The sequence below is a fragment of the Podarcis melisellensis genome (genome assembly GCF_964234715.1).
Source record: "Podarcis melisellensis genome assembly, chromosome: 7".
NCBI classification, from domain to species: domain Eukaryota; kingdom Metazoa; phylum Chordata; class Lepidosauria; order Squamata; family Lacertidae; genus Podarcis; species Podarcis melisellensis.
In genome coordinates, this window is record NC_138539.1 from 48,065,139 (window position 1) to 48,085,442 (window position 20,304).

The 20,304-nt window shown below is 40.5% G+C and overlaps 1 protein-coding gene across 1 annotated transcript; it reads left to right on the top strand.

The window, feature by feature from the left end:
• Positions 1-397: 397 nt before the first annotated feature.
• RAB12 (RAB12, member RAS oncogene family) lies at positions 398-19,277 on the top strand. Its single transcript, XM_081918130.1, has 6 exons — positions 398-786; positions 5,057-5,117; positions 14,623-14,761; positions 15,696-15,785; positions 16,276-16,380; positions 17,028-19,277. The coding sequence occupies exons 1-6, from the start codon at positions 552-554 to the stop codon at positions 17,139-17,141; spliced, it is 744 nt and encodes a 247-aa protein (XP_081774256.1). The 5' UTR covers positions 398-551; the 3' UTR covers positions 17,142-19,277.
• Positions 19,278-20,304: the final 1,027 nt, after the last annotated feature.

Here is a 20,304-nt window from a genome sequence, read left to right on the forward strand (position 1 = left end):
AAAAACGGGAGTGACCGCCTTAGTTGTCGCTCTTCTTGTTTTTGACAGGGCTCAGAAAAGATGTCCGAAAGGTCAGGAATTCAACAGGCGAAAACTGTGCCCTTGCTGTATCTCTGCGATAGCTGCTGCCCATTAAATTTCACCCCGTGACGCCGCTGCGGGTGCAGCTCCTCCTTGCTGCGGCCTCGCGCGATGAGGGGGGCGCTCGGCCGGGAAGAGCGCGCCAGCCTCAGGGCCCGGCGGCGGCGGCGAAGGTCTTCCTCCTCCTCCGACGCCGGTGTCCGGGCCGCTTCCCCCCTCAAGGTGACCGCGCCGAGTCCTCCCGCGCCGCAGAGGGCGCTGCCTCCCTCCGTGTGACTCGGGGCGTCTCTGGCTCGCAGCTTCTTGCTCGTCATCCGGGTGGCCGCGGCGCAGACCGACTGGAGCCCCGCTTCTCCTCCTCCTTCTCTGGCCGGGACAAGACGTAGCGGGCGAGGGCAGCCGGGCCTTGGGCCGGGCCCTGACTGAAGCAGCGGGCGGTGGGCAGCGGGGCTCGCGAGCCGCATGAGTGGATGGAGCCGGGCTCTGGGCTGCAGCGGAGGGGGCCGGGGCTCGGCGGCGGGCTGGGCTCGGCCGGCGGCTCCCCTGCGCTCTCGGGGCCTCAGGGCCGCCGCAGGAAGCAGCCGCCGCGCCCGGCCGACTTCAAGCTGCAGGTGATCATCATCGGCTCGCGGGGCGTCGGCAAGACCAGCCTGATGGAGCGCTTCACGGACGACACCTTCTGCGAGGCCTGCAAGTCCACCGTAGGTACGGTGAGGCCCGTCGGCGGGGCCGAGGAGAAGGGGCCGGCGAGGAGGGGGGGCGTCGTGGGGAGGCTGGAGTGGGGCGTTACAAATCTTATTTTAAAAATTAGGCTTGCTCTCTAAGCCTGGGGCTTGGGTTCCTTAACCCACCCCATTTCCTCACCCCGTTAGTTGTGAAGACGCCTCTTAAAACACCCGGGCCGCATCCATAACTTTGCGGTCCGTGTGAAATCCCTCTTTCCTTCGAAACTGCAAGCAGCCCCGTACTAAGGTTGGGCTGGGAAATACAATGCTGCTATTGTTTGTTCAGGTGAAACTCTCTCTCTCTCATCCTTTAGGGATGAAGTGCTCTCTCCTTTCCTCTCAGGGCGGGGAGTGAATAGTCTTTTCCTGCCCTTTACTGGGATGACAAAGATAAACTTGTATTATTAAAACTACCTCCAGTTAGATTTGCCTGAGAAGGGGTACACTAATTTAGTGTACCTGTGTGTAGAGACTCAGGCACTGGGCACATTCTACTTGCGTTGTTGGAGTAAAGAACCAGTTATCTTGCTAGAATGCTAAAGTGATGAGGGAGGAAGAAGTATCCCATCATCCGATTAATTTACTGCTAGTGGCTTCTCAGTTTGGGGAGTGCTTAATTATTAGAAAATGTTTATCTGTTTTCACTCATGACATTGCTGTTTTGTTGATCTGATGTGAGAGTCTTGTTAATTACCCAGGATCTGACCCTGACCCAGGGTGATAGGGGAGACTCTTCCCTTTCATTTGAGATGAAAGTAACTCTGATTATACAGTGTTACCTCATCTCTCCAACACCTTCTTAGTGGCGGTAAACAAAAGCTAAATATATGACAGTAATAGCAAGACAGTCTCCTTCAGTGGTAACTGCATTGCTATTAGTCCACAAACAATCCTTCAGTTAGTTCAACTACTTTTTATAGAAACTCTTGATAGTTATTATTTCACAGAATTGGCCTCAGTGTGAACACACATATAAACTAGTGCAGTGTTTCCCAAAGTGTAGTATCCCCGGGGGCAGCGGTCAGGGCTGATGGGAACGGTAGTCCAACAACATCTAGGAACCCAAGGTTGAGAGAGGCTACTGTACACAGTACTGAGCTAGATAGAGAAATGGTCAAACCTTGTATAAGACAGCTTCCTGAGATACACTAACAAGCAGTGACTCTCCGGGGTTTCGGACAACAGACATTCCTAGCACTATCTGGATATATCAGGGATTAAACTTGGGACCTCCTGTGTGAAAAGTAAATGTTTTACTATTGAACTTGAGCTGTTCTCCTTGTGGAACATAAAATGTCTAATATGCTACAGCTGGACATCTAACAGTTACAAAGGAACAACTTAAAATAGTTTCTTGGCTGTTAAGATGGATGGTACAATCTTTATTAAATCTTCTGCAATGCTACTTAAATCCACCTGCATCCTTTATTAAGATTTATTGACCTACAGTGCTACAATCTTGCAGCAGTTAAATCTCCTTGATTAGTGAGGCTATTCATTGTGTGAATGCTTATAGCAGGGAAGGGAACCTATGTCCCTAACTGTTGCTGGACTCCAGCTCCTATCAGTCCCAGCCAGCATAGCCAGCAAGAGCTTCAGGGCCACAAGTTCCCCACCCCTGGTTTATAGGGTTGTCCAGTGCCTTGAGTTCTAAAGAACCCCTGGTATTCTACTAAACTTATGACATTAATTGGTATCTCCTTATCCTTGTGGTGTAATGTTTTAATAGGGATAAGCAGAGCTTTAAGTTCATTTTCTAGCTCCTGCATGTCCAAACAAATTAAATGCTAAATAGCTTCAGCTATAAGATACTGTTCTGTGCATATTACATTAATGTTAACGTATGGCACTCTGGTTCTAAAATTCCCTTATGGGAATTTTCTCTGTTCATGTTGTCAACCAAAGGAATATCTCCATTTAATATAGGATTTGTTTGTAATTTAAACAACATTTAATTGCAATAAGATGTTGTAATTACTGATTACTTACGATTCAGTTCTATGTATTTCTACTCCTTAGTAAGCCCTATTAGGTTCAATGGGAATAATTTCTAGGTGAATACAGGATTGTAGTCTTGGTTACATATAATAGTAACTTACTAGCCACAACAAGTGTGCTAATTTTAGAAACTGGAAGCAAGGATTGCAGAAGTCAGTGCATGGTGACTGATAATCACAGAACAGGACATGGGACTTCTGGTTTGGGCTGTTAACCCAATTGTTTCTTAAAGTAAAAATGTGTGAGATATCCCCCAGAATCTGGAGTACAGCAATCACTCATTTCCTCTGTGCTCCATGCTGGGTGATATGAAGCCAGAAGTTTCAGGTATAAACCATGTTTCTGTAAATTTCTTATCGGATACATGTACATGGGTGTGTGTTGTGGGATAAACCAGTGTAGGTGTTCTCCAAAGCAGCCATACCATGTAGAGAATTTAGAAAACATTTATAATGATTTTACAGAAACTCTGAAAGTACAACATATACTTCAAAACAGGGATAACTACCACTATATTTTAATTTTATGACATTTCTGAGTCAGCTTACCACAACACTCAAAATGGCTTATAGACAAAAAATACACTTGTTCTGCTGGCTTTATTCCATTTCAATCAACTAGCAAGTGGCTCACAAAAAAGCTATCCAAACATTTATCTGAAACAAAAAGATCTTATAAAGCTTATAGATCTAACATCTTCAGGTGAAGCATTCCCTCTTCCTTGAAGTTCTGGGTGAGGTCAAAGACTAATCAGCAATTTTAATAACTAAGAAATTAGCTGTTTACCAAGTCAGAACCCAGGGCCACACTGACTCTTGACAATTATTTCTGATAAGGGTTCATGTTCAGAATCTAGGTTGTATAGAAAAGAAACATACAATTGTTTCTGAATAAGCAGGCAACCAATTCTTTAAGGCACCTTGCTTTAAGTGTATTATATACATATTGCACCATGGAAAGGACTGAACAGCCTTTATTCAAAATGGAGCGATCTGTGAGATTTAATAAAATGAAAAATGAACTAATGGGTAGAGCTAAGTTTAGTAGATGAGTGTTCGTTTGGTAATGAGAGAGATCAGCTGTCAAGCTGTAAACAGCTGAAATAGGATCGGAAGAATCAAAACAAGTAGGCATTTTTGATGTCATTTTAAGATTGAAACTTTACTTCTGACTCTGGACTATAACCTTTTGCTCTGTGTTATATTTGAGATTGTGAGTGTGTTTGAGTTGTGAAAAATATAAGAGAGAAAGTTAAAAAGTTATAGGATTTGAAGGGTTTTTTTCAGGCTGCAGGGAAAATATTACTAAGTCTCTAATCACACTGAAGTTAAATTTATGTGATAGATTTTATTCTAGTGTATATCGAAAAGCACTGAATTCTCTGAACCCATCAATAGTGGCATATATTTGAGTTGCTTAGCTGTACTGCAATATTATGAAACATAGGACAATCAGTAAGAAAAAACTATCCAGTTGAAAAGTGACGGGACCAAACTTATCCTCTTTTCTCTCTCCTTTCCCTACCACTTCCCAATTGACTAGCTTGGGACATAAAATTTAATGAATCCCTCACCAATGATAACAGTTTTAAATAACCTAATTTTCAAATGTAGTTTCTAAAATAAAAATGTTATGCAGGAGTAAATGTATTGTTTATTTATTAAATTTCTATACCACCCTTCATCTGAGGGTCTCATGGTGGTTTACAGTATAAAAACGGAAAAGTCATTGTGCTACGTGCAATGAAATATGTATAATGGAAGCTGTTATACCTATATACATACTTCACCAATGTCAGTGGCGTAGCGACCCTCTCCCGACGACCGGGGCTGAACTTTTAAAAATATTCCTTTAAGTAGAGGTTGGACAAGTTTAACTTCTCTAGCTATATCCCCACACTCGATAACAAGGCTGAAGCAAACAGAACTATTTAAATACAATAACTGATGGGGATCCTTTTTTAAAAAAATAGAACTTCTGGTGGTTCCTAGAAAATAATTGAGTAATTAAAAAACAACAACCCCAACCTTTCCCCTTGTCGAAAATATTTTTGGTGGTAGCATACTAGATAAGTTCATGTGGAGTGCTTATAAAAAATATCTGTTCTTTGTCTCCTCCTTGCCTCTTTAAGTGGTACAAGTCCACTTTCTTACGTTACGTAAATATGAACAGGTACTAAATTAAACTAAATCATACCTGTGTTGCTTTTACTGCTTATTCCTCCTTTTTTGTTTACTGTATTTTATTTATAGGTGTTGATTTTAAAATCAAAACAGTAGAGCTAAGAGGAAAGAAAATTAGATTACAAATCTGGTAAGTAAAAATAACAACCAAAACCAGGAGAATGTTTTAAAGTTTTGTGTTCTAGCATGGTTTTAATATGCTTGTCTAATATGATTAACTGTTATAAGACGACTTAGCTTTAATATACCTACTGCTCCTTTCCCTTTCCCTCACACAGCTATAGCAATAGGTATCAAATTCATAAGGTAATATTTTTGGGGTGGAATCAAGTAATGTACCCTACAACTTTTATTTAAGCATTTTTATGTTGTTGTTCAGTTGATAAGGCTCCCAGAGCAGCTTATATAAAGTCAACAAGAAGAAGACAGTCTATTTTAATATTTTCAGTATGCATTTCTAACAAGAATCACCAGTGCGTTTTTGGCTGTTTCATTAAATAATTTCCTATACTTTTTATTACTTCACATACACCAATTTTTGTCTTTCGGCGTGTCAAATCATTATACAATCTTAAAATTGGCATGTTACTTTAAAAGTGCTTAGGGCTGGGGAAGTCCATGGCATTTGGAGATCTTGGTGCTTAAATATTTGATCCAGACATCACCAAAATTGAAATGAGGAAAATTAGGCTTGCTCTAAAGACCATTAGTGATACTAATGAAAAATATATGTATGAAAACAGGGTTATATATTGCTTTAAGATCCAATGAATGAGGGATAATTGTTCAGAAGTAGTTTCTGTGCTGTTCATCCATGCTATAGTAGTATACATAGTAGTGTGGTGCAAATTGCTGTTGTGATAAAATAAACCACCTATGCTTAACAGTCCTAATCCTGTAAAATAGCTAATGGCTTTATCCTAGTGTATTAATAATACTTCATTCATTAGAGATAACTTACTAGATTTGCTAATAACTTGTAGTAGAAAAATTAGGCTGTGGCTGTTCAGATGGCAACACTGATCTAATCTGATAGTATTTAACTCTTGCATAGATGCAGTGAATTCAGTTTACTAACTCCTCTTGGCAGGTCACCATCAGCTCTGTTTGTCGCACCATGTGTTTGTCTTGCTTCCATCTGAGTTATTTGCTGTTGCATCTTTCGTATCATCTGTTACCTAATACTTGAAAGTTACTGGCATGACTTCATTCCTCATCTGTGTCCCCATCTGGAATCCTATGGCCACAGAATGGTACTTGAGCCAGCATGATGTTTAGCCAGGGCCTACTGAAGCCGATACGAGGTAATGTAGTATTTCAATGTGCCAATATATTTGGGTGTGAAAATAATCATTACTGCAACCTCCTTAGATTCAGTGTGTGTGTTTTTTTTTAAAAATAAAAATCCTGAAAAGACATCTGAAATTCTGCCCTAAGTAAAATAAGGTCATCCTATTTATTTCAATGAGTGTTCGTCACATGTAACTATGTACTTGGATGCCTAACAGGAACCAATTGTTCTGACATTGATTATTCTCCATAAATTGAGATTAATTAAAAAAAACTGTCAAAAGGATGTTACTTAAAAAATAACACTCCATGGAGATTGTGATGCATCAAAGATTTCCTACGTTTTAAGTAAGCAAAAATATTTATTAAAGATTTTATTCCTACCAAGGAGTACTTTGTACACTCTTATGCACACAGAGCTTTTGCACACTATATTTGTTGGAGAAAGCAAATGAACACAGATTGAATGTCTGTGCAATGGTCTGCTGTGTCCAGTGGAATGAATGGGGAAACTCTTAGAGTGTTTCACACTTACATAAATATATTGGATTGGTTATTTGTAAGATTTTTTGAGTCAAGATAAATCTAGAGTTCAATTCCTGATGAAAGGTTAAAGGGCATGTTTAGCCCAAAGAAGAGATTGCTAAGAAGTGACATATTAGCCTTCTTCAAATATTTGAAGAGCTGTTACATAGATGATGGAGAAGAATTATTTTCTGTTGCTCCAGGGGGAAGGACCCAGTTAGTTCAGATTAGGAGAAATTGATTTTTTTCAAATATTAGGAAGTGCTTACTGACAATACAAACAGTTTGACAGTGAAACAGGCTGCCTTGGAAGATAGTAAACTGCTTGTTAGACTTCTTCTACCCACGTTTCTGGGGTGCTATGGTAGTGAATTTCCTGCATAAGTAGGGGAATGACTTTTGGAATCCCTTTCAGATGTAAAATTCCTATAAATTACATTATTGACAATTAAAATGTTGCTTTATTGGCTACTATACAAATATAGCATAATGTTTATTCATTTTACTCTAATTTAATTTTTGTTTGATCTCAGCATCTTTCACCAACAAACATTTGCCACTATAATAATCTCATTGTCTTAACCCCGTCCCCCGGGGAAAAACCCCAGAGAGTCATTCACCTATTTTTAATTAGTTGTTAGCATTGCCTAGCTTTTCTAAGAACTTAAATCAGCTGTTGGGATCATGCAGAAGCTTTAAAAGAATCCATGCTGCCATGGATTCTTTTATAGTAACAGCCATGCTGTTACTATAAAAACAAACATGGCACTTCTACATCTTGAATATTTCTCAAATTGTTTCAGTTTTGATTATCTAATTGAACACTACTTGAAAAAATGAGCTTGTATTTTTCTCTTCAGCATTTGGGAAATTCACAAATTTTGAATATAAGGGCCACTTCAAAGATGACCTTTTCCCATGCCATTGGAACTTATATAGGAAATGTTGTGGAAAGTATATGTAGTATTGTCGAGTTGCAGCTCGGCATCCAAAGAAAAATCAGTCTCACACCATAATAGGTTCCGAAATATAGACTTGTGTGCAAGTTTGCTTTTGTGCATGCATTAACCATGTAGGAAAATAATCCATTTGAAGTGGCCCTGTGTCTATAGCTGGATGTCTAAAGTTTGGTGTTTCCTTTCCTGTTTCCCTTTGTCACAAAATACTGATGCCACAAAGTCTAGAGTTAAAGTGTGTGTTCAAGTGTTTTCATTTACATTTTAAGCATGCCCACATATTTTTAAAGCTTTTTGTGAGATATTCATTTCCCATGTCATTCCTTCAGGGTATATCTAGGAGTTAGATGCTCTCTGCTAAGTGTACATCAAGACAATGTGTCATTTACATCGGGAATGGTAGTGTTGGCATGCATGTTGCCCATGCTGACATCCTACATTCATGTTTTTTCTTCAATTTGAAGTGCTCAAGTGGAGTTCAGTGATTATTCCTTTTTGTACATGCAAATTGTGAAATATATATGAAACTTTTAAGTGAAAAAATATTTCCAAAGATAAGTCTAAAATAAGAATGGTTGCCCTCTGAAAAGGTGCTCTTGAAGTTGCACGATCTTCCAGAACAGGGCTCAGTGTATACAAAGAATGAATAATCTACATACTTAGGAATGAACTTAAGGGTTGGTTTGCTTTGTCACCTTGTTAGAAGGTTGGGTCTTGAGGAGGAGAAGACTTAGTTGCATATAACAGTCTCTTTCTTTCCATGTTCCTTATTATGATGCGGACTAGAAAAGTGTTACCGTGCAATTTTTAAACTCACTGTCTTTGCAAGCTGAAGTGATACCTGGCATACAATACAAGCAAAGTGTCCATGAAACTTTGCTGGTAGCCCAATGGCCACACTAGACAAAACAATAAACATGTGAATGCATTTAACAAGTCTATTCTTAAACTTAGGGTCGTGGGTTCAAGCGCCATGTTGGGCAAAGATTCCTGCATTGCCAGGGATTTATTGCCAGGAATCTATTCTTCTGCTGACAGGGTTCATTAGGTGAATCCTGCCCATAGTGTTGCTGAGCTTTGGCCTTAAGGAGATATATTTGGCACGAGGGGGGAAGCCTTAAGCACTTTGAACCCCTCTTCGGATGTGGAGAATAAATCAATTGTTCTAGGCATGCCATGCCCATCTTGAAAGTTTTCTGAAGCTGCAATAGCAAAATTATTTCCCAGATATGCTGGGAAGAAGGAACCAAGGAAAGGCAGTGTTAAGTGTGGAAGCTGTACCAACCCTGGCTTATCTCATTCCATCACTCTGGACCCACTTGGCCTTTCTATTTTATTTTTTATGTTATGTCCAGGTATAAGAGCCCACCTATACATTATCTATCACATGTAGGATCCCTGCCACAGAAATCTAAGATACAGAAACTGAGATATTAAGTGGTATATAAACTATTAAAACAAATTCATAAAAAATACCCTGCTTTCCTTATCTCTTTTATAACCAAATAATTCCTTTAATCATATTTTACATACCTCTACACACACACACACACACACACACACACACACACACACAAACTGGGTTTAGGCATGGGATGAACAGACAGACAGACTTATATTTAAAGAGCAAATATATATATACAGTGGTGCCTCGCAAGACGAAATTAATTCGTTCCGCAAGTCTCTTCGTCTTGCGAGTTTTTCGTCTTGCGATGCACGGTTTTCCATAGGAATGCATTGAAAATCAATTAATGCGTTCCTATGGAAACCGCCTTCCCCCCGACCTCTTCTGGCGGGCGGCATTTTAAAATCGCCCGGGACAGCGGAGGACTTCTCCGCTGTCCGGGGCGATTTAAAAGCCCCTGGGAAGGCAGGCAGGGGGGACAAAGACTTTTGCCCCCCGCCTGCCTTCAGAAGAGGTCCAGGACAGGCTTCGCGGACCTCTCCGCAAGCAGCGGGAGCGCTCCTTGCGGAGAGTTGCCAGCGCGCCCAGGCTTCGCAGCCCCGCCGCCCGGCTTCGGGGGGAGGGTTTCTCGCCCCGCTGCCCGGCATCGGGACGATGCCCCGATGCCGGGCGGCGGGGGGAGGCGTTCCTGCCCCGAAGCCGGGCGGCGGGGGGAGGCTTTCCCGCCCCGCCACCCAGCTTCGGGACATCGTTCCGATGCCGGGCGGCGGGGGGAGGCTTTCTTGCCCCGCCGCCCGGCATCGGGACGATGCCCCAAAGCCAGGCGGCGGGGGGAGGCTTTCCCGCCCCGCCGCCCAGCTTCGGGACATCGTTCCGATGCCGGGCGGCGGGGGGAGGCTTTCTCGCTCCGCCGCCCGGCATCGGGACGATGCCCCAAAGCCGGGCGGCGGGGGGAGGCGTTCCTGCCCTGCCGCCCGGCATCGGGACGATGCCCCGATGCCGGGCGGCGGGGGGAGGCTTTCTCGCCCCGCCGCCCGGCATCGGGACGATGCCCCGAAGCCGGGCGGCGGGGGGAGGCTTTCCCGCCCCGCCGCCCGGCATCGGGACGATGCCCCGATGCCGGGCGGCGGGGGGAGGCTTCAAAAGCCATCCGGGGGCTTTTAAATCGCCCCGGACAGTCCCGGGGCGATTTAAAAGCCCCCGGTTAGGCAGGCAGGGGGGGCAAAGACTTTTGCCCCCCGCCCGCCTTGGGAAGAGGTCCAGGACCTCTTCTGAAGGCGGGCGGGGGGCAAAAGTCTTTGCCCCCCCTGCCTGCCTTCAAAAGCTGTCCGGGATAGCGGGAAGCGCTTCCCTGCTATCCCAGACCGCTTTTAAAATGCTGGCGGTGGGGAGCAAAGCCTTTTGCCCCCGCCGGCCTTCCTGGACCTCTTCTGAAGTCCGGAGGGGGGGGAAAGGCTTTGCTCCCCACCGCCAGCATTTTAAAAAAGGTCCCCGAGATTTCCCTATGGGCTTTCGTCTTGCGATGCAAGCCCATAGGGAAAATCGTCTAGCGAAGCGTCGCAAAAACCGAAAAACCCTTTCGTCTTGAGGGTTTTTCGTCTTGCGAGGCATTCGTCTTGCGGGGCACCACTGTACTACTTTATTTTTTCCATAATATAACAGGATTATTTGCCACTTTAATATAAAAACAGAGCTTTTATGTGCTTTGAAATGCTTATTAACTTTTCTTAATTATCTTACTTAATCTAAATAAATATGCAGTTGCCTTTAATGTTCACCTAAAGTCTTCCCTCTGGTCAAGAGTCTCTTTACCCCTTACAGGCTTCATTGAGGACTTTACCCAGGGCCTTGCTACTTTAAGGCAGCCTCTACTAATGGACAATGCGGCTTCAGCTCCTGGAGGAGTGATGCTGGAGTATGTCTCTTTCTTTTCCCTAAGACCTACTCAGCTTTAGCCTTCAGCTCTGTTTCTTGGTTTCTTCTTAAATGGCCATGTGATGCCATAAGGATCTCCCAAGTTTCAGCACCATCCTCTCTTCATACTTGCTTTCACCCTCTTCTGAGTCTCTCCCTCAGCCCCTCTCAAAACGGTGCTGTGCTTGCCCTTCCATTCTGTTCTGTCAGAAACTGCTAATCAGTTACAAGGCTCTCTCTCTGCATCTTGTTGAACCAGTGCATTCAAATGGAATATCTTCTAAATGACCTACCACAGCTTGACTTTCTAAATTTTAATGACCCTTATAAAAGCTGAGTTCTGCTAGTTGTCATAACAGAAAACCTCACAAGACACATCATCACCTCTTTAGTACCAGCCTAGCTATTTCTTGGCAAGCTGCCATCTGAGATACACCCCCCTATCTCCTGAGCTCCAGTTAGGAGTAAGTTGCCAGCTTTTTCTCCTCATTCTGTTTGCTTACAAACCGAACAGTTTTTTAATAGAACATTCTTATATTTAAAATTCTCCACACTATGTTAATTTCTTCTCACTGTACCTCTGAGCCCTTTGTACTCAAAGCTACATCACATTGACCCTCTCCATGTCAGTTCATTACAGTCATTCTCTGGTTTGACAGAAATGGAAATGTTGTTGCATGAAAAAAATGAAGAACTGGCTGTTAAATATAAGCTTTTGCTAAGAAAGAATAGTATTTGCTTTTTGCCTAGTGCAGTTTTATTTTCCAGTTTGTGACCATCAGGTACTATTAGAACCAGAAAACACACTTCAGGATGCAGAAAGGAAACTTGTCACACGTAGGGCTAGAGATTGAATATTCAATTATCCCAAGTGCATTTTGAAAAGTTCCTTACAGTGCAGTTTTCTGAGGTTAGCAAGATTGGGTCTGCAAATCATTTAGATTATACTTTACATGTGAGAAACCATGTACTCCATACAGTTGTGTTTACCTGTAACATTGCAAGCACTGATTTTAAAGTTGCATCCAGTGCCCAGACAGTGAGAGAGACAATGCTATGGTGTCTATTAGTGTTTTTAATTCAATGCGTAGAGAGCAAATACATCATTGTTTTGTTAATACTGACAAACTTGAACAAAGATGCAAGGTTTATTTCTTTTAAATAAAGATCTGGCATAATTGCATTTGTTTAAATAAAGAACTTTAGGAGCAACTTTAATTCTGTCCTCTTAGTGGCAGTGACTAGGATTGCACGTCATGTTAAACCAAACCATGCTTACTGTGAATGTGTGCCATCTGCCAGAGAGGAGATCCTTCCTGATTGTTTTGCTTTTGTACTGAGCCAGTTTGGCTTAGCATGTTATCCACATCCAGGCTCATGGTTTGGCTCTCTCAGACAAGCTACCAGCCATAGACCATAGGACAAATCTTGGTTACAGCTTGGGGTTAGTCTGGAGAGATCTAAGCAATGAGTCTGGATTCGGACAACATGCTAAGCTAATTTGTGCAGCAGAACAACTGGGGATCTCTTCTCTAGGAGCCTGTACATTTATGCTAAACCATGGTTTGTCTTTGTGTGACATGCAAACCAGACCAGTGCCGCTGTGGTAGACTTATCATTAACTTGTACATTGTAGCATTGCAGACAGAAGGGCTATGGAGTCTTTTTCAGTTAGCTGCTTCTGACAAACTTAAAATTGTGTGGTGAACAGAAAGGCAGTTATTATTTCTTTCTCTGCATGTTGTTGATAATCAAAATTTTCTGTTCCCTAGGCAGTCTGTTGTACTACGTTTATATAAATAAACTTTTAGAAGCTCATCCCTAATAATAATAATGAAAACATTTCAAAAATTTTGAGCTGTGTTTGAATTATAAACCCATGAACCCAGTGACACTTAATTGTGAAAAAATGTTTGGGGTTGAGGTACAGTGGAACAGTGGAACAGAAACATTTATTAGAATCATAGAATCTTAGAGTTGGAAGGGATTCCAAGGGTCATCTAGTCCAACCCCCTGCAATGCAGAAATCTCAGCTAAAGCATCCATGACAGATGGCCATCCAACCTCTGCTTAAATACTTCCAAGGAAGGAGAGTCCACCACCTCATGTGGGAGTCCATTCCACTGTTGAACAGTTCTTACTGTTAGAAAGTTTTTTCCAAATGTTTAGTCAGAATCTTCTTTCTTGTAACTTGAAGCCATTGACTCAAGTCCTACTTTCAAGAGCAGGAGAAAACAAGCATTCTCCCTCTTCCATGTGGCAGCCCTTAAGATATTTGAAGATGGCTACCATATCTCCTCTCAGTCTCCTCTTCTCCAGGCTAAACATACCCAGCTCCTTCAAGCGATCCTCATAAGGCTTAGTTTCCAGACTCTTGATCATCTTTGTTACCTTCTTCTGCAGGTGTTCTAGCTTGTCAACAACCTTTTTAAATTCAATGCATCTTTCTTCTTAATCATTGGTCTTATGAGCAAATGCAGCTGGTATGGTTGCTTCACTACCTTACACTGCCAAATGAAGGGATGTGGAAGTGATGTCACACTGGCTACTTTGCCCAGCTGGGAGCACCCTTTCTTTCTCCCCTCTCAGATGAGACAACTGGCTCCCACCATCAGAACTAAGAGAGTTTTACTCATCTTATGTACCTGTAATGTTTAATCTCTTTTAACACAGCAATGTGTTTTATAACTAATGATTTAGGATCACATACTGTTGAAATTACTATTTTGTATGTGACTTGTCTGGCAGGCTCACATTAAGTGTTGCCATAGGATGTTGGGGTCTTGTCTTGGAAACTTAGTTTTGCCATATATTTATGAGCAGTATTGAGAGACATCATAGATATATCCATGTGCCTTGGGTTTGGTTTTTAAGACAAACAGTAAATGGCAGTAAATGACTTGATCCTGTCCTAGTGATCATTACATTGTCCGCGTTCATGCATCATAGTAAATCATGGTTAATGGCTTACCATGAACACACAGGTAGCTCCCACTTTGCTCCTTCTCTAACACAAGTAGGAACAACAAACCAGAATCTCTGGCTTAGCTTTCTGTCCAACAGATAGATAGTGGTTTGTTGCACTCCAGACAAGCCATGATGTTTAGCCAAGGTTTGTTCTTGTCTTATCAATCAGTTTGTTTGAGCAAAGCAAGCCATGATCCTCTGTTTGGGGAATCATTAAGTATGGTTTACTTAGACATGTGAACAGAGCCATTGCATGCATGAATTATTTCACCCTTACAGTTGAATATCCTTGCTAAAACTGTATGTAGTAAAAGTGGAAGTGCTGATAACTCTTTGCATGTTTCATTTGGGGTTCTTTAATCCTGCCAAGAGCTATTTTTCTTCCTTGTGAGTTCATCTACTTTTCTTTGACAAAAACCTCATAAAACTGGTGGTGGTTCTTACTTGTTTGGTGGAGTAAGATACAGATTCAGTATATGGACTTCCTTGCAGTAGAAATTTGCAATGTCAGAATTTGTAATTGCAGTTTGTGAAGTTATAAAATTGTTATACCAATATTTGCTCCTACTGCTCCTCAGGGACACAGCAGGTCAGGAAAGATTCAACAGCATTACCTCAGCTTATTACAGAAGTGCCAAGGGTATTATATTGGTGTATGATATCACAAAGAAGGAGACATTTGATGATTTGCCAAAATGGATGAAAATGATTGACAAGGTAAGCTTCAATCTCTCAAAATAAGCAGTAGTGGTTTTGAAACTTACAGTAATAAAGTCAAATGGCATGGTAGCGGTACACTCCAGAGAATTCATTAGATATATGGCCACTTTTCTAAACTCATGAGTGTTGGTTAATTGCAGTGCTTTGTGGTCTCTTATTCATTGCCATCACCACATACGTAGCTCATCAAGCCACCTCTGTGGTTCTCTGTGCTTTAGAGCTCTAGACCTAAACACCAACTGGTAGCACAAAGCTGTAAATGGTAGCAGTGGGTGTGAGAGAGGGGCTGGCTTCTTGAACAAGGGTTAACACTAAATCAGCAGCTTTGTTTCCTGCCTAGTAATATATGAGAATTGAAACAAAAATGTTTGCCTCAACTGTGCATTTGCCGTATATGATACTATATACACCTTTATGACCTGGCCTTTGACACTTGAGGTTTATATTTTTAGCACCCACTCTATTGTTGTGACTAAATTGTTGTCAACTGTGTTTTGTTTTATTTTAAATTGGTGTGACTGACCCTGAGACCTTATGGTGAAACCTGCCAAATTTTTGAGTTGAAATTGCTATATTCAGGTAGTAGAAACAATGTAAACCATTATGGTCACAGTGCAACATAAGGATTATATTCATTTCTAACATTATTCAGCAGTAATGCAGTGTTTGTTACAGGAGGTTGCACAGTCCAACAGTTCTCAAATAATCAAGAAGTTACTAAATTGTACTGGTAGAGTGAAGCCTAAACTAAGGGGGAAATGATCAAAACTGCCTTAACAAGTAGCTTAACAGCCCAGAACTGTTATGAATGTATTGACTGAATAACTTCATTTTGACCAATTTGAAATTTAAAATCAAAAGGCCTAAGCTAGTGGAAACATGCCATTTTATGCTTTGGTGTTTCTTCTTTCCACCCCCCCCCGCCCCCCAGTATGCCTCAGAAGATGCTGAGCTACTACTGGTTGGAAATAAGTTAGACTGTGAAGTGGACAGAGAGATCAGTCGGCAACAGGGAGAAAAAGTAGGTGAAGGTGAAACAAAATTAACACGCATTGATGAAAATAGAAAATTGCTTCTGTGGAAGTGTGAACGATGCAGAACCCTGACATTACATTCATTTTGATCTTAATTTTAATGTTGGGTAACTTCATGCCTTGGAACCTTTTTACTATAATCTTAATTCACTTTCTTTAAAAGTTCAGAAGCACCACCACCTCTCCTGACTTTTTGGGGATTGCAGTGAGGAGGAAAGCATGGGAAAAATGCCTTCTGTTAACTTCTTTATCTTTAAACTGGCTTATCTTCCTATTTATCATAAGATCCAAGTCAGAATATTTAAATTAATTCTCAAACTTATTTTGCATTTGTTCATTGTTGTTTAATTTCATCCTAATGTACTAGTAAATAAACTGGATCATTTAAATTATTATGGAGCTAAATATACTTTTGATCAAATGAAATTTTCTTGAACCAGACTAAAAATGTCATGATTTCTTAATTTTTCCCATCAGTTTGCACAGCAAATAACTGGGATGCGGTTTTGTGAAGCTAGTGCCAAGGATAATTTTAATGTGGATGAAATATTTCTGAAACTGGTTGATGACATTCTAAAAAAGGTAAAATGCTTCCATACTGCAAGTTAATGGGACTTAAAATGTTGACTGTTTAAAGTACTGTGTTAATGTTTCTTTGAATAAATTCACTTTCTAGAGTGCACCTTTTGGTCTATTTGCTACAACCAGTTTTTCAGCAGAATACTTTGCATTGCTTTCATACGTAGGAGTATTAATGGGAATTGGTATCAGTGTAACAGCTCCAGTAATTCTTGCTTCAATGAGGGAATGAGGTTGTATAGTTTGAATTTAGCATGGTGGGTTGTTTTGTTTCGTTGCTGTGAGGCCAGGAGCAAAGGACAAAATTTCATGCTACTGACCAATAAGCTCACCAAAATGTAGCAGGCACAATCCAGATAAAATTTGATGCTTTTAAGTTCCATCAGTAATGATAGTTTGTCAATAGGAAAAGTTGATACTTGATTTAGCAGAGCTATATGTGTTAAAAAAGAATGATGGAGCTTTATGGGTATTATTTGCCCTATTAAAGTAATTAACGATGACTATTATGCCAGGATCTGAATTTAGGTCACGTAATTCAGATTAGGTGGCAATGCTTATATTTCTAGGCTATATCATTGGACTGTGTTAGACTCTACAACATTCTGTGCAGGACATTGTTTACAATAGGATTTTTTTCCCATTTTAAGATGCCTTTGGATATTATAAGAAACGAATTGTCCAACAGTATCCTGTCCCTACAACCAGAGCCAGAAATCCCACCAGAACTGCCGCCTCCAAGACCTCATGTCCGTTGTTGCTGACCGGCTGCTTCATCCAGTGTGCAAATGATAAGTGGGAGGAGGGAAAGGTGAAGGGGGGCAGGAAGCACCTGTCTGACTCTGCACTTACAATCATGTGGCAGTTCCTTGTTGCACTTTGATTCAGAGTCAGAGCTATACACTAATTTGTAAATATGCAAGCCTGGGTAGGATTCAGCTGTAGCTGGTTAAATATTGCCCTTCCCACAACTGGTTTTTCACTCCCCTTTCCCAGTGCTATAAATATTGTACATTTGGCTGGGAAACGCAGCACTCCCAAACCTAGGATGTAAGAAATTAAATCCATACTTCACTTATTCTGAACATAAATGTTGTAATGGTCCTTGATATAAACAGAACCTCTCCTAGTATATGGTGCTTTGCTAGCTTTTTCTAAGATAATTTTTAAATTTTTGACTTTCTAAAGCTTGACTTTCTAAGAAGCATTGTTTCCCACTTACAAATTCAAAATAAAAGTGTTTACTGTAGCATTTTAAAATGACTGACAGCACAATCCTGTATATGATTGCTCAGAAGTGAGACCCACTGTGTTTAAGAGGGCTCACTCCCAGGTAAGTATGCCTAGGATTGTAGCCAGAGAATGAAATTTGCCAAGTATTGGTGCCATACACAAACCATTCATTTCAATGGGGCTAGTATATGTGGTTCTGTGCAAGCATCATTGAAATGAATAGATCGTATAGCAGCAGGATTCAGTGCATTGAACCCCGAACACACAATTGACATTTCCGGCAATTCTTTATTATTTATTATTTTTAATGCTAGGTCATTTGTGTGTATGTGTGTGTGCGTGCGTGGAGGCACTATATTCTGTGCAGTTTATAAAGAATGAATTGCCAACTTGCACAGTTAGTTTCCTCAGATATAAATTAGCTAGCAATCGGGTTCTGTAAGATACAAAAAACAGAGATATATTTGAAACCTAAAATAGATATATATATAAGGCATTGCTGCTGTCCTAGACACATTCTTTTTTTAAATCATTTTTAGGACAAGACATTTCCTGTCTCATATATATGTATTTGTCTGAACAAATTGGGGAGACATCTTTGTTACAATATACTCTTTTCTAATAGGTGAGCTTATTCCCATCAAATATGCTGTACTAAAGGATTTTTTTTAGTCTGAATCAGTTTGTGAACCATATCTTTCTGGTATATCTTTTATTAAAACTGCACTGTATAGTTTAGCTGTGGTAAACCAGTAGCTACATATTGGAATAACTTGATGTGTCCTAAATGTTGTTGTGGTATTGAAAAGCATTGTCGTTCTAAACTAATGATGTGCCAATAAAATTTTGTATTTATGAATGACAATGGAACTGCATCTCTTATTAGAATGCCAAAAATCAAATGTTGGCCAAAAAGGACCATTTTAGGAGAAAATTTTTTTTAAGTGACTTTCTAGTTTATAAAAACAGGACTGGATGTGTTGACTTCTAGCTTAATCCTAAGCATGTTTATTAGGAAGCAAAAGTTGCTTCCGGTAAATGATTAGGACTGTAGCCCCAGTCAAACGTGCATCCTACATTGCCAGTAAGACCTGCTTATTGAAAGTGTCTCAGCAGGCTGTAGCAAAACTAGTGATAACTCATGGAACATAAAATAAGAGTTACTGGCTTTCAAACTCCAAATTGCCTCCTCTTTATTTTTCAGTGCCTGAGCCTCTGTTCTATATCCTAAGCAATTAGTCTGACCAGCAGTGTGCTCCACTGGCTTTCCTGGCATTTTGACCTCAGGTTTCAGGGAGGAACTAAGAATGTTAAATAATTGGTTGCAGTTAAATATATGATATTTCTATTGATCTTGGTATACCTCTTTGGATCATTTTAGTTTCAACTAATAAAAGATGCACAATTGAAATGTATACTGATTTCTGCTACCACAACGTGCCTATACAAATGTCATTCTTCTCACACAAAATATCATTGAGTACTGGCTAGGCGAAGTTTGCCATTTTTGTAGCACTGGTAGGGCTTGTAATAATGCTGTGGGCAATAACAGTGGAAAGGAACCTATGGGACAGTAAGTTTAAACTTGACAAATATTTAGGTGATTTTCCTGTATTTAAAAGTCTGTTTTTTGCTTTCAGTTCTTGAATAAAAATGTAAGAAAACAAGTGTAGATAAATGCTTATATCTTATGAGGAACTTGTACATCCAAGCAAGGAGTTTGTTGATCTTTTATTATTGGTTTTAGGTTACTTGAAATGACTTTGGAAGAACTTGAGGGGATGACCTGATTTCCACTGAAGTTACATTTTCTCCTACTTATCTCTATTTGTGTCTTCTGACAATAGTCATTATAAAAAGTGACTTATGTGCAAGCCTGATCACACAGCCCTTTGTTTATACATAGAAATTTCCCTGTAGCTTTAGATACTCAATGAATATTGTCATTTTCTCCAGTTTATGTTAATTTCCTGTCCTAAAGAGGAAAAGGATATCACCTCCCAAGTGACAGCACAATCCTCATAATAACACTAATAATGCATGTCTGCTTAGGAATAAGCCTAACTGAGTTTGACTGGATTTTTCCCTAGACAAGTACATATAAGATTGCAACTTATAGGACCTATATTTACAATAGCTGAAACAAAATCTTCAAAAACCAACCATAGTGATTCCAGTATGAAGATAAATGCTTTCTTTCACAGTCATTCTTGCCCAGAATTAGACATAGTGTTACACTAGATTACTGTATACCAAAATGCATCTGTTCCACATTCCAGAAATACTAGGAACACAAGATACTTACTAAGTAGCGGGCTATACAACTCCAAATAGAACTTTTTTATACAAGTTGCATCCTACTTAATACAATTGTTTGTATGCAGTTTTTGTAAAAAAAAAAGCCCAATCTTAAGTGTTCCTTGTCTAGCAAATTTCATTTGTGGTAGCTGAGTGCTTTCCCTTCCTTAACTAGGTGTTAATTGTACCTTGGAATAACCTAATTTGGCAGGAGAACTTCAGTGTGGAAGGAATTGGCTACTGGGTTTGGTAGGGCACACATAATTATTACCTAATGTTATGTCTGAGGGAATTTAGGTGTGCCATCTACAGAAAGGAGGTGGGGCCTGCCATTTCAAGAGATTTGTGTGATTGCTAGTAACTGGTCATGTGGGACAGTTATTATCAATAACAAGC

Excerpts from the sequence above, each read along its gene's own strand:
- RAB12 (XM_081918130.1), top strand. The coding sequence starts at position 552 with ATGGAGCCGGGCTCTGGGCTGCAGCGGAGGGGGCCGGGGCTCGGCGGC. Across the intron at positions 5,118-14,622 it reads AAAATTAGATTACAAATCTG|GGACACAGCAGGTCAGGAAA; the intron begins GTAAGTAAAAAT and ends ACTGCTCCTCAG. Across the intron at positions 16,381-17,027 it reads TTGATGACATTCTAAAAAAG|ATGCCTTTGGATATTATAAG; the intron begins GTAAAATGCTTC and ends TCCCATTTTAAG.